The sequence below is a fragment of the Pristiophorus japonicus genome, chromosome 2 (genome assembly GCF_044704955.1).
Source record: "Pristiophorus japonicus isolate sPriJap1 chromosome 2, sPriJap1.hap1, whole genome shotgun sequence".
NCBI lineage: Eukaryota > Metazoa > Chordata > Chondrichthyes > Pristiophoridae > Pristiophorus > Pristiophorus japonicus.
Genome location: NC_091978.1, coordinates 272,209,523 through 272,224,006, shown reverse-complemented (window position 1 = coordinate 272,224,006; position 14,484 = coordinate 272,209,523). Strand labels below are relative to the sequence as shown.

The 14,484-nt window shown below is 45.0% G+C and overlaps 1 protein-coding gene across 13 annotated transcripts in view; it reads left to right on the top strand.

Moving 5' to 3' along the window:
* The window catches only part of ablim2 (actin binding LIM protein family, member 2), a 743,081-nt gene that overhangs the window by 227,118 nt on the left and 501,479 nt on the right, over window positions 1-14,484 (top strand). For all 13 annotated transcript variants that reach the window (XM_070871382.1, XM_070871385.1, XM_070871380.1 and 10 more), the window contains one exon: window positions 8,669-8,852. In XM_070871382.1, coding sequence (XP_070727483.1) covers window positions 8,669-8,852 — 184 coding nt within the window. The remainder of the gene's footprint in view (window positions 1-8,668; window positions 8,853-14,484) is intronic.

The window sequence follows — 14,484 nt, the reverse complement described above, 5'->3', positions numbered from 1 at the left end:
TACTGTAGATGTGAGTAAGTGTGACCTTAGTTCCTTTATTCTAACTCCAGAGTATTCGTACAGCATGGAAGACCTGCTTATATACAGTGCTCCCAAGGGATGCTGGGATCCCTTGGGACTCCAACAGGTACGCCCTCTGGTGGCGGTATAATACTGGTTACATGGGGTTGCATACACAACATCACTCCCTCCCAAAGTCAATAATACACTTTTTTACAGGCTGAGACGATCTAGGGCCTTTCGCTCCCTAGTCGATCGTCTCGGTACAAATGCAGGTGTAGGTGAGTAGGTTGGTTCTTCACTGGGCTGCTGGGGATGGTGAGTTCAGCTTTGTGGTCAACCGTGATGTCGGTTGCCACTTGTGTGTGTGTGTCGGAGGGTCGAAGTTGCTGGTGTCCTCTTCGGGTTGCTCGTGGCTGTCTGTGAATCGGAGGTTGGTTTGGTCCAAATGCTTTCTGCAAGTTAGTCCATTTGGGAGTTTGACCTGAAACACCCTACTCCCTTCTTTGGCTATGACAGTGCCAGCAAGCCATTTGGGACCATGTCCATAGTTGAGTACAAATACAGGGTCATTGACTTCAATATCGTGTGACAAATTTGCGCGATCATGGTACATGCTTTGTTGATACCGCCTGAACTCGACATGATCATGGAGATCAGGGTGTACAAGAGAGAGCCTTGTTTTGAGCGTCCTTTTCATGAGCAGCTTGGCTGGGGAAACCCCGGTGACTGAGTGGGGTCTGGTGTGGTAGCTGAGCAGGACTCGGGACAGTCGGGTCTGCAGGGAGCCTTCCAACACGCGTTTCAAGCTTTGCTTGATGGTTTGAACTGCTTGTTCTGCATGGCTGTTGGATGCGGGCTTGAATGGGGCAGATGTGACATGCTTGTTCCCATTGCGGGTCATGAATTCCTTGAATTCAGCACTGGTGAAACACGGCCCATTGTTGCTGACAAGGACATCAGGCAGGCTGTGCGTGGCAAACATGGCTCGTAGGCTTTTGATGGTAGCAGTGGACGTGCTCACAAACATTATTACACATTCAATCCATTTTGAATAAGCATCCACAACAACCAAAAACATATTGCCGAGAAACGGGCCAGCAAAGTCGACGTGGATCCTAGACCACGGTTTGGAGGGCCATGACCACAAACTTAGCGGTGCCTCCCTGGGGGCATTGCTCAGTTGAGAGCAAGTGTTGCATTGGTGCACGCAGGACTTCAAATCTGAGTCGATGCCGGGCCACCACACATGGGATCTGGCTACAGCTTTCATCATTACTGTGCCTGGGTGGGTACTGTGTAGGCCGCATATCAACGTTTCCCTGCCTTTCTTAGGCAAAACCACGTGATTACCTCACAAAAGACAGTCCGCCTGTATGGACATTTTGTATTTGCGCCGCTGGAACGGCTTGATCTCTTCCTGTATCTCCGCTGGGATGCTGGACCAGCTTCCATGGAGGACACAGTTTTTTACAAGGGACAGTAAAGGGTCCTGGCTGGTCACCCGTAACGGGTGACTTTTCGTTTTCAAATGCATCCATCACCAACAGCAAATCTGCAGGCTGTGCCATTTCCACCCCAGTGGTGGGCAATGGTAGCCGACTGAGAGCATCAGCGCAGTTCTCTGTGCCTGGTCTGTGGCGGATTACATAGTTATAAGCAGACAGCATGAGCGGCCATCTTTGGATGCGAGAAGTGTCTTGGTATTAATCCCTTTGCTCTCTGGGAATAGCAAAATGAGCGGCTTATGATCAGTTTCTAACTCAAACTTGAGACCAAACAGATACTGGTGCATTTTTTTTACCCCGTAAACGCATGCCAGAGCTTCTTTTTCAATCATGCTGAAGGCCCTTTCGGCCTTGGACAAACTGCTGGACGCATAGGCGACCGGTTGCAATATTCCCGATTCGTTTGCTTATTGTAATACACACCCGACCCCATACGAAGACGCATCGCAAGCTAGCACTAAACGTTAATATGGGTCATACAGAACAAGCAGTTTGTTGGAACATAACAGATTTCTGTCTTTCTCAAAAGCAGCCTCTTGTGATTTCCCCCATACCCAGTCATCTCCCTTGCGTAGCAACACATGTAAAGGTTCTAGCAAGATGCTTAACCCGGGTAGGAAATTACCAAAATAATTGAGGAGTGCCAGAAACGACCGCAGCTCCATCACGTTCTGTGGTCTCGGCGCGTTCTTGATGGCCTCCATCTTGGCATCGGTGGGCCTGATGCTGTCTGCCGCGATTCTTCTCCCTAAGAATTCAACTTCTGCCGCCAGGAAAACACACTTCGAGCAATTCAACCTGAGTCCCACACCACCTAGCCGACTTAGAACTTCTTCCAGGTTCTTCAAGTGTTTGATGGTGTCCTGACCTGTGATCAATATGTCGTCCTGGAAAACCATGGTGCGTGGGACCGATTTTAGCAGGCTCTCCATGTTCCTTTTAAAAAACAGCCGCGGCTGATCGAATCCCAAACTGGCATCTATTGTAGATGAACAGATCTTTGTGCGTGTTGATGCAGGTGAGGCCTTTCGAAGATTCCACCAGCTCCTGCGTCATGTAGGCCGAGGTCAGGTCCAACTTGGTGAACGTCTTCCCTCATGTCAGCATCGCAAATAGGTCGTCTGCCTTGGGTAGCGGGTACTGGTCCTGCAGCGAAAAATGGTTCATCGTTACTTTATAGTCCCCACAAATTCTGACCGTGCCATCGCCCTTGAGGACAGGAACAATCGGACTGGCCCACTCGTTGAACTCCAACGGAGCGATAATGCCTTCTCGTTGCAGCCTGTCCAGCTCGATCTCCACTTTCTCTCGCATCATATATGGCACCGCCCGTGCCTTGTGGTGGATGGGGAACCAGGTGGATCTGCACCTTCGCCCCAGAGAAACTTCCGATGCCTGGCTCAAATAACGACGGAAACTTGCTCAAAACCTGGGCACATGAGGCATCGTCAACGGACGAGAGCGCTCGGGTGTCGTCCCAGTTTCAGTGGATTTTTCCCAGCCAGCTTCTGCCGAACAGTGTGGGACCATCTCCTGGTACAATCCATAGTGGTAGTTTTGCATTGCTCCATCATAGTAGACTTTTACTGCTGCGCTGCCAATTACAGGGATCAGCTCTTTAGTGTAAGTTGTTAGCTTGGTGTGAATAGGGCTCAGCTTGGATCTGTGTGCCTTGTTGCGCCACAGCCTGTCAAAGGCCTTTTTGCTCATGATAGATTGGCTCGCACCCGTGTCTAGTTCCATGGATACTGGAATTCCATTTGAGCATGATCGGTGGACATTTCGTGGTGAAGGTGTGTACCCCGTACATTTCTGCCTCCTCGATTTGAGTCTCTAGTTCAGTTTGATTCGCCATGGATCGGTCTTCCTCTGCAATGTGGTGATTGGCAGGGTTTGCAGCTCGTCTGCACGCTCGCTGAAGGTGTCCCATTGTTCCACAGCCTTTGCACGCATAGTGTTTGAAGCGGCATTGATGGATTCGATGATCACCTCCACAGCGCCACCAAGGTGTTAACTGCCTCGCATTAACGTTTGATGGTGGACTCTGGGTCATCTCAGGTCGTGTAGCTGCAGGCATGTACATTCTGCCATATGCATTCCTGCCTGAAAACGACGTTACTTTGTGTACAGTACTTGCCGAAGCCTCTTTATGCTGCAAAATGTGTTTGGTGTTATCGCTGGTGGACATGAATGCCTGGGCTATCATTGTGGCTTTGCTCAGGTTCGGTGTTTCAACAGTCAATAGTTTGCGAAGGATAACCTCATGGCGAATGCTAAGCATGAAAAAGTCTCTTATCATTTGCTCCAGGAATCCATTGAATTCACAATGTCCTGCAAGGCACCTTATTTCGGCGATGTAGTTTGCCACTTCCTGGCCTTCAGACCGTTGACATGTGTAAAATTGATACTTTGCCATCAGAACACTCTTCTTCGGATTTAGGTGCTCCCGGACCAGCGTACACAGTTCTTCATATGATTTGGCTGTTGGTTTCACAGGAGTGAGAAGATTCTTCATGCGGCCATAGGTTGTTGCCCCGCAGACGGTGAGGAGGATCGCCCTTCGTTTGGCAGCGTTTTCGTCCCCTTCCAGCTCGTTGGCCATGAAGTATTGGTCGAGTTGCTCCACGAAGGCCTCGCAATCTTCCTCTTCTGAGAATTTCTCCAGGATACCAACAGTTCTCTGCAATTTCGCGTGATGGTTCATTATCTCGTCGCCAGTTATGTTCATAATAAAATAATGTAACTGAGTACTGTTGATGTGAGTAAGTGTGACCTTAGTTCCTTTATTCTAACTCCAGAGTGTTTGTACAGCATGGGAGGCCTGCTTATATATAGTGCTCCCAAGGGGTGCTGGGATTTCCTTGGGACTCCAACAGGTACACCCTCTGGTGGTGGTATAATACTGGATACATAGGGTTGCATACATAACAGTTTTGTTCTAGCAGTTGTCACGTGAGACGTGTTGAGAACCAGAAGGCTGCCCACGAGCAACTGAAGAAAATGCACAGGTGTAAAACACAGACATGAGATTCTGGAAATGAATTAGATAGAGTGGGAAACCTAGAGATGAGGCTTTCTTTCAGCATGGGGAGGATGCAGCTAGGAGAAGATTGTGTAGATGTGTCTGGAATTCAGAAGGAATCAGAAAGTTGACACGACCACAACAGTGTTGATGCAATCGGAAGATGGGTAGGGTTGTAATGGAAAATGGGAGGTTAGAGGTGAAATAGAGACCTTTTTGTTGTTGGATCCAGTGTGGGTGGATGTTAGAGGTGTTGGCATTAATTGTGTCAAGAACCGTTGAGGGAAAGAAAATTGTTTGTATGGTAGGAGATGGCGGGTTCCGGGTGTGTGAGGTGGTATGGTGCGGGTGCAGCTTCAGATGTTGCAACTGATGTGTGAGCAATAGGTTGAGTTTTGGATAATTTAGAGTTTATGTCATTAACCAAGGAGCATGTTAGAGATAGTGTCAACACATGGTTTTCAGTCAGAGAGAAGTTTTGATGGTGCTTTAACTGTGGGTAGTGCTTCTTCCCATATCCAATTGAACTGTCGCTGTAGCATTTTCTAATACCAGAAACATCGAGGCTGCAATGGTGATGCTGATTACCCACAATCTCCCGTGCCACTGAAACCATTCTTATTGTGTGTGATCTTTGTAACATTGTATCATTCTGAGGTTCTGTTCGTCCCATATGATGCGGTCAAAAGCACAAATGTCATAATGCAAATCAGATGTTGTCATTAAACCATGCTGAGAAAATTATGGGATTGTTAATTTTACCACATATTTTCTGTGTGCATTTTTTTCCCACTCCTCAAGCAGTGGAATTTCACCACCTTTACATCTATATTATCAAAGTAAAACACAGCTATGACATATAGATATTTAAGGCCAATTTTTGAGTTGTGGAAAAAACAGTGGTATTAGATAGGAAATTACAGGATATTGACCCAGTGATGAGGAAGAAACAGCAAAAGTAAGGATGATATGTTACTTGGAAGGGATTGGAGGTTATGATGTTCTCACACATTGGGCTGGATTTTATGAACCCTCGTCTGGTCTGTGACGGACGACGTTGGTGGCGGGTTCCGACCCCGCTGCTATCTCCATCCTGGCTTCCAAAATGAGTTTACCGTGATTGGGCTTGTAAAGCTCACCCAGCAAGTTTCCCAGCCAATTAGAGGAAGCGGGTCTGGTGACGTCGTTTGATGACACGTCATCAGCTGGTTTCCTTAAAGGGACCATGGCCAAATTTATTTTGACAATAGTGCTGTCAGTGTTCTACAGCATTGAGGTGCTGCAAACATTGACAAGCACTGCACAGAGGTGCAGGACTGAACCCAGGCTTTCCCATGACTCCCTCCATATGCTTATGGGCAGAAGAGACCACCCTAGGAGATCAACACAGCTTGGTTGCACATTACAGAGGAGGGCACAAACAGGGTTATGGTCAGGGGGACCTGGGTGCGGTGCCACAAACGTTTCAATTATCTCAGTCGATCACAAAATGTTAGTACAAAGCCACACTCAACCTCATCCAGTGGTGTCTCTCATTCCATCACTCTGCTTTCCTTACCCTACTCCTGCACATCCTTACTCACACCAACTTACCTTGCACCTACACCCATCTTTCCCTTTTCTCAATCGCTGCAAACTTTAACTTGACATTTGAAGCTGTCAGCTCATCAGCTGATTCAGTGGCCACTGAACTCCCACCTCAGCTTCACAGACAAGGTCTAGGCACAGCGGGAAACTGGTGGGTGACCCGTCAAATTCAAAAAGCTGGGAAAAAAACATTAAGTGGCTGTAAACAAGCCACTAATGATTTTAATTGCCTCCCCCACCTCTGCATGTTGAGTCTGCTCAGCACTAACATATTGATATTTGGTAAAGGCGCGTGGCGGTGGGTTAACAGCGTGGTCCCGACCTGCTGGGGGAAAAAAACACTTTCCCACCAACCCAACCCGCCTCTGATTCCACCCGCTGACCCCCGCTAAATCTATCCCATTGATGTTGCTGTCCTTCTCAGCAGTAGAGTAATAATCTCAGTAGATTACAACAGTGACTACACTCCAAAAGTATTTCATTGGCTGTAAAGTGCTTTGAGATGTCCGGTGGTCGTGATAGGCGCTATATAAATGCAAGTCTTTCTTTTCTTTTTAGAGGTCATCGGAGAGGTGTGCATTTTGTTATTTTCTATGTTACAAAGAGTGCTATGGAAGTAAGTTGAATTAAAGTAAGAACGCGTTTAAATGTCACTCTAGGGATAATTTCACCTCCACCATCTGGGTTGTAATCTGGCAGAGCACATCGACCTCCTGTTGTAGAATTTGAAATCAGTTTACCAGCAGGTAGTCGACTTGAAAATTACCCCCTCTGTTATTGTTTGTAATATAAATCAGCCTGTTGATTTATATTTGACATTGTCTCACTAAAGTGTTAATTAGGCTTCCAAAGATTGGACAAGGGCATGCGATAGCACCTGCAAAAGTACAGTATCAAGGTCATATTACAAGGGGTTTCATTGTTACACCCCTGGATCACAGTAAATGACTAGATTTTGGAAAGTAAAGGTAAACACCTGATCGTAAAGGATGCAGGATCAACTTACAGGAGAGACTGGTGAACCGAACCCAAGAGAATATCAAGTGTAGACCCAAAATTTGTAACCGTCAAAAATGCAACTGAGGTCTTTGCCATGTAAACAAACTTTGCACTATTTGAGAAAGAATTAACTCCACGGTGACACATATGCGACCGGGTTTTGTGTATGTAATACATTTGTTTAGTACATAACATTTGATCTCTTTCTCAGCGAAAGGACTTTCCTTTATCTCCTGTTGACTTTTTTTATTTTTTCCATGACATTGTGATGTTACTTTTCTTTAGCGACCTCTTTAGGCATTTTTACTTTAGAATTCTAACACTGATACTCTTGACTTCCTTTCACAGGTTATCATGTCTTGGGTGTAAAATATTCAGGATAGAGTTAATTACATTAATAATGCACAATTAGTGAATTCCTCCTACTGAGACCTGTAGAGCCAGTCTTGCTATTTTCTTAATCATTCACGAATGTTAAACTAAAACACGCTCTCATCTGCATTTAAATTATAAAGAAGATGCTTGCTGTATTATATGCTAATATATCAGAGCCTGTGATATAATGAAGTTTGTTTTGTTTTCCCTCATTGATTGTGAAAATAAAAGGAACAATAGTAATGTGTTCTGTGGAATATTATTTTCATGTTTTTGGTTGGTGGAAATGCTACTATCACTGGTTATCCAATTTTTCCCAGTCTATTTTACTTCCAGAACATATACCTAGTGGTATAATCCCCATTACCACCAAGTGAAATTCTGCCTTTTTGGATTTACACACTTTAAAGGGGCTGGCATTTTGGCCTCGGATGCAGAAATATTGATCATATCTTGTGGATGTCTGTTTGTTTAACATTTCTGTGGGGAACTAGGAGTGGAAATAAAAAATCAATTTCAATTCATAGGGACTGAAATTCATCACTCACCGCCCCCTGCCGTCGACTACCACCCACTCCCGCCGACATTGCTCTTCTTGATCTGTCCAGTGCCGCTTTTGAGGTGGCCTGGAGCGGACGGGAGGGAAGAGCCGCTGGAACTGCCCGTTGACGTCAGCGGATGGCCGAGTGGTGCAACTGATCTCCTGCCCGCCGAGTACCCAGATTCCTACGAGCGGGAGTTGGCAGTCATCGGCGGCACTTTCGGCGGCACTTGGGCGGGCAGAGACCTTGATGAAAATCGGCCCCATAGGAAATTAAAAAATAAATTGGCATCACAAAGCAGTTTCAACTAATTTCTTTGGTCTATGAAAGCAGAAATAGGGGGCATATTATATATCAATATTATAAATTGAAGGTATGACAACAGCCATTCCTGAAACAACCATTCGTGTATTCAGTTACCTCACTTATGCTGATTGTTACATGATGTATCTAGGATGAGAATAGGCCATCAGGTCCATATGCACTCACCCTGTTTTCTGTCAGATTTCATTCCTGTGTACCGGCCCTCTCTTTCATAACACATCACCACTGGAGAAAATAAAAGCTCAGGATAGTTTTAAATATAAGCCTAAAACTTGGATTCAGTCTCATCTATTTTTATGTTTTTGTTCCAGTATGTGGATGTGACTTGGCCGAGGGTGGATTTTTTGTGAGACAAGGGGAATACATCTGCACTTCTGACTATCAGAGACTGTATGGAACACGCTGCTTCAGCTGTAATGAATTTATAGAGGGCGAAGTGGTTTCCGCTCTGGGCAAAACCTACCATCCGAAGTGCTTTGTTTGTGCTGTTTGCAGGTAAGGAAAGACATTCTTAGAGAATTATGTAAATGCAAAGGCCTGTAGAGGGTTCAGTTTATAATTACAAAGGCCCCATAAATCTGTGAATCGGTACAACTCGGCACAAGTACTAAGATGCACCAACTCTGGACATCTGCTGGTGACCCTGCCAAAGTTTGCGAAGTCAGGGAAATTCCTACAATTTGAATGTGTTTGGCGGGGTATGACCATATCTGGGATACCTCTACCGATAACTGGGCAAAGAGATTGAAAAGCCTGGTTGAAGATTCCTGGGTGGGGGAATGGGGAGGATGCCAAGTATCCCTATGATTACCCCATGTTTTCTGCCTGGTCATCCAGCTGGGCCCCACTTTTGTCCCGTGTCAGTTGGTACACCAGGACTCACCAGATGTACCTGTGCCCACCAAACGCTAAGTTCTGAAGAAGACCAGGGGTGCAGGAACTGACCTAGTCCCTCCCTGTTCCCCCTCCCCCCTTCCCCCGCCCCCTCTCTTTGCACTTCCGGGCCCAGCCTAGTCTCCATTGGTTCTAGCTCACTCGCACCAAAGGTAGGATTGAAGACTGCCATAATCACTGAGCTATAATTGAGCTGTATGTTATTGGAACCGTAGGGTCGAGTTAAGTCTTTAACACACTGCATTTATTTTTACAATATTGTGTGTGTATATACAATTGCAGTTTTAATTCATGGAAGACATAAATTCATGACTTATTCAGCAGTACACAAATCTTTGTAGATTGATATTTGTGATTACATATCAACATATGTTTGTGATATATATAAATAAAGGTTTCTAATTAACCAGTAGGGTATCGCAAGGTTCTATTTTGGAGTTTGATTTTAGGTTATACATTACATTGTATATAATTGATTTTAGTGTTGTACCATTCTTTTACAGGCCCAAATAAGATGTGAGCAACTTGTAGCATAAACATGTGAGATTTTATACACAGACATAAAAACATAGCCACGAAGAATTTGTTGCAGTAAATATAGGTCATAAGTCATAGCATCATCAGACAACAATAATCAATCTAAATTTTTCGACCGCTAGTTGCCTGAATCATTTGATTCACTGTTTAGAATTTCTATGCCATGTTTTTGTGGTTTCTAGGCAACAAACTGTCATCTGTAAGGTGGTGACAATGTACATAAGGCTGTGAACTTCACTGTCTGCATTAGAACTGGCCAAGCTGTAATAACATAAGAACATAAGAACATAAGAATTAGGAACAGGAGTAGGCCATCTAGCCCCTCGAGCCTGCTCCGCCATTCAATAAGATCATGGCTGATCTGGTCGTGGACTCAGCTCCACTTACCCGCCCTCTCCCCGTAACCCTTAATTCCCTTATTGCTTAAAAATCTATCTATCTTTGACTTGAAAACATTCAATGAGCCAGCCTCAACTGCTTCCTTGGGGAGAAAATTCCACAGATTCACAACCCTCTGGGAGAAGAACTTTTTTCTCAACTCGGTTTTAAATTGGCTCCTCTGTATTTTGAGGCTGTGCCTCCGAGTTCCAGTCTCCCCCACCAATGGAAACAACCTCTCTGCCTCTATCTTGTCTATCCCTTTCATTATTTTAAATGTTTCTATAAGATCACCCCTCATTAACTACAGTTGTACAGGGCCTTGGTGATGCCACACCTGGAGTATTGTGTACAGTTTTGGTCTCCTAACTTGAGGAAGGACATTCTTGCTATTGAGGGAGTGCAGCGAAGGTTCACCAGACTGATTCCCGGGATGGCGGGACTGACATATCAAGAAAGACTGGATCAACTGGGCTTGCATTCACTGGAGTTCAGAAGAATGAGAGGGGATCTCATAGAAACGTTTAAAATTCTGACGGGTTTAGACAGGTTAGATGCAGGAAGAATGTTCCCAATGTTGGGGAGGTCCAGAACCAGGGGTCACAGTCTAAGGATAAGGGGTAAGCCATTTAGGACCGAGATGAGGAGAAACTTCTTCACCCAGAGAGTGGTGAACCTGTGGAATTCTCTACCACAGAAAGTTGTTGAGGCCAATTCACTAAATATATTCAAAAAGGAGTTAGATGTAGTCCTTACTACTAGGGGGATCAAGGGGTATGGCGAGAAAGCAGGAATGGGGTACTGAGGTTGCATGTTCAGCCATGAACTCATTGAATGGCGGTGCAGGCTCGAAGGGCTGAATGGCCTACTCCTGCACCTATTTTCTATGTTTCTATGTTTCTATCCTTCTGAACTCCAAGGAGTAAAGACCCAGTCTACTCAATCTATCATCATAAGTTAACCCCCTCATTTCTCGAATCAGCCTAGTGAATCGTCTCTGTACCCCTTCCAAAGCTAGTATATCCTTCCTTAAGTAAGGTGACCAAAACTGCATGCAGTACTCCTTACCTTATACAGTTGCAGCAACACCTCCCTGCTTTTGTACTCCATCCCTTTCGCAATGAAGGCCAACATTCCATTTGCCTTCCTGATTACCTGCTGCACCTGCAAACTAACCTTTTAAGAACCCCCAGGTCCCTCTGCACCACAGCATGTTGTAATTTCTCCCCATTCAAATTATATTCCCTTTTACTGTTTTTTTCCCAAGGTGGATGACCTCACACTTTCCGACATTGTATTCCATCTGCCAAACCTTAGCCCATTCGCTTAACCTATCCAAATCTCCTTGTAGCCTCTCTGTGTCCTCTACACAACACGCTTTCCCACTAATCTTAGTGTCATCTGCAAATTTTGTTACACTACACTCTGTCCCCTCCTCTAGGTCATCTATGTATATTGTAAACAGTTGTGGTCCCAGCACTGATTCCTGTGGCACACCACTAACCACTGACTTCCAACCGGAAAAGAACCCATTTATCCCGACTCTCTGCTTTCTGTTCGCCAGCCAATTCTCTATCCATGCTAATACATTTCCTCTGACTCCACGTACCTTTATCTTCTGCAGTAACCTTTTGTGTGGCACCTTATCGAATGCCTTTTGGAAATCTAAATACACCACATCCATTGGTACACCTCTATCCACCATGCTCGTTATATCCTCAAAGAATTCCAGTAAGTTAGTTAAACATGATTTCCCTTTCATGAATCCATGCTGCGTCTGCTTGATTGCACTATTCCTATCCAGATGTCCCGCTATTTCTTCCTTAATGATAGTTTCAAGCATTTTCCCCACTACAGATGTTAAACTAACCGGCCTATCGTTACCTGCCTTTTGCCTGCCCCCTTTTTTAAACAGAGGCGTTACATTAGCTGCTCTCCAATCCGCTGGTACCTCCCCAGAGTCCAGAGAATTTTGGTAGATTATAACGAATGCATCTGCTAGAACTTCCACCATCTCTTTTAATACCCTGGGATGCATTTCATCAGGACCAGGGGACTTGTCTACCTTCAATCCCATTAGTCTGTCCAGCACTACCTCCCTAGTGATAGTGATCATCTCAAGGACCTCCCTTCCCACATTCCTATGACCAGCAATTTTTGGCATGGTTTTTGTGTCTTCCACTGTGAAGACGGAAGCAAAATAATTGTTTAAGTTCTCAGCCATTTCCACATTTCCCATTATTAAATCCCCCTTTTCATCTTCTAAGGGATCAACATTTACTTTAGTCACTCTTTTCTGTTTTATATATCTGTAAAAGCTTTTACTATCTGTTTTTATGTTTTGCGCAAGTTTACCTTCATAATCTATCTTCCCTTTCTTTATTGCTTTTTTAGTCATTCTTTGCTGTTGCTTAAAATCTTCCCAATCCTCTAGTTTCCCACTAACCTTGGCCACCTTATACGCATTGGTCTTTGATTTGATACTTTCCTTTATTTCCTTGGTTATCCACGGCTGGTTATCTCTTCTCTTGCCGCCCTTCTTTTTCACTGGAATATATTTTTGTTGCGCATTATGAAAGAGCTCCTTAAAAGTCCTCCACTGTTCCTCAATTGTGCCACCGTTTAGTCCTTGTTTCCAGTCTACTTTAGCCAACTCTGTCCTCATCCCACTGTAGTCCCCTTTGTTTAAGCATAGTACTCTCGTTTCTGACACAACTTCCTCATCCTCAATCTGTATTCCAAATTCAACCATATTGTGATCACTCATTCCGAGAGGATCTTTTACGAGGAGATCGTTTATTTTTCCTGTCTCGTTACACAGGACCAGATCCAAAATGGCTTGCTCCCTTGTAGGCTCTGTTACATACTGTTCGAAGAAACAATCCCGTATGCATTCTATGAATTCCTCCTCCAGGCTACCCCCTGCGATTTGATTTGACCAATCGATATGTAGGTTAAAACCCCCCATAACTACTGCCGTTCCTTTATCACATGCCTCCATTATTCCTTTGATTATTGCCCGCCCCACCATGACGTTATTATTTGGGGGCCTATAAACTACGCTGACCAGTGACTTTTTCCCCTTACTATGTCTAATCTCCACCCATAATGATTCAACATTTTGTTCATTGGAGCCAATATCATCCCTCACAACTGCCCTGATATCATCCCTTATTAACAGAGCTACCCCACCTCCCTTCCCTTCCTGCCTATCTTTCCGAATCGTCAGATACCCCTGTACATTTAATTCCCAGTCCTGGCCACCTTGCAACCATGTCTCTGTAATGGCCACCAAATCATACCCATTTGTAATGATTTGTGCCGTCAACTCGTTTACTTTATTTCTAATGCTGCGTGCATTTAGGTAGAGTGTTTTCATCCTAGTTTTTAAACCATGATTTTTAGTTTTTACCCCTCCTGCAGCCCTTTTATATTCAGTGGCCCTTTTTGTTTCTTGCCTTTGGTTTCTCTGCCCTCCACTTTTACTCATCTCTTTTCTGTCTTTTGTTTTTGTCTCCTTTTTGTTTCCCTCTGTCTCCCTGTATTGGTTCCCATCCCCCTGCCATATTAGTTTAACTCCTCACCAACAGCACTAGAAAACACTCCCCCGAGGACATTGGTTCCATTCCTGCCCAAGTGCAGACCGTCCGGTTTGTACTGGTCCCACCTCCCCCAGAACCTGTTCCAATGCCCCACGAATTTGAATCCCTCCCTGCTGCACTACTGCTCAAGCCACGTATTCATCTGTGCTATCCTGCGATTCCTACTCTGACTAGCACGTGGCACTGGTAGGAATCCCGAGATTACTACTTTTGAGGTCCTACTTTTTAATTTAACTCCTAGCTCCTTAAATTCGTCTCGTAGGACCTTATCCCTTTTTTTATCTATGTCGTTGGTACCAATGTGCACCACGACAACTGGCTGTTCTCCCTCCCTTTTCAGAATGTCCTGCACTCACTCGGAGACATCCTTGACCCTTGCACCAGGGAGGCATCATACCATCCTGGACTCTCGATTGCGGCCGCAGAAACGCCTATCTATTCCCCTTATGATTGAATCCCCTATCACTATCACTCTCCCACTCTTTTTTATGCCTTCCTGTACAACAGAGCCAGCCACGGTGCCATGAACTTGGCTGCTGTTGCTCTTCCCTAATGAGTCATCTCCCTCAACAGCACTCAAAGTAGTGTATCTGTTTTGCAGGGGGATGACCAGATGGGACCCCTGCACTACCTTCTTTGTACTACTCTTCCTGCTGGTCTTCCATTCCCTAGCTGGCTGTGGATCCTTCTCATGCGGTAAGACCAACTCACTACAC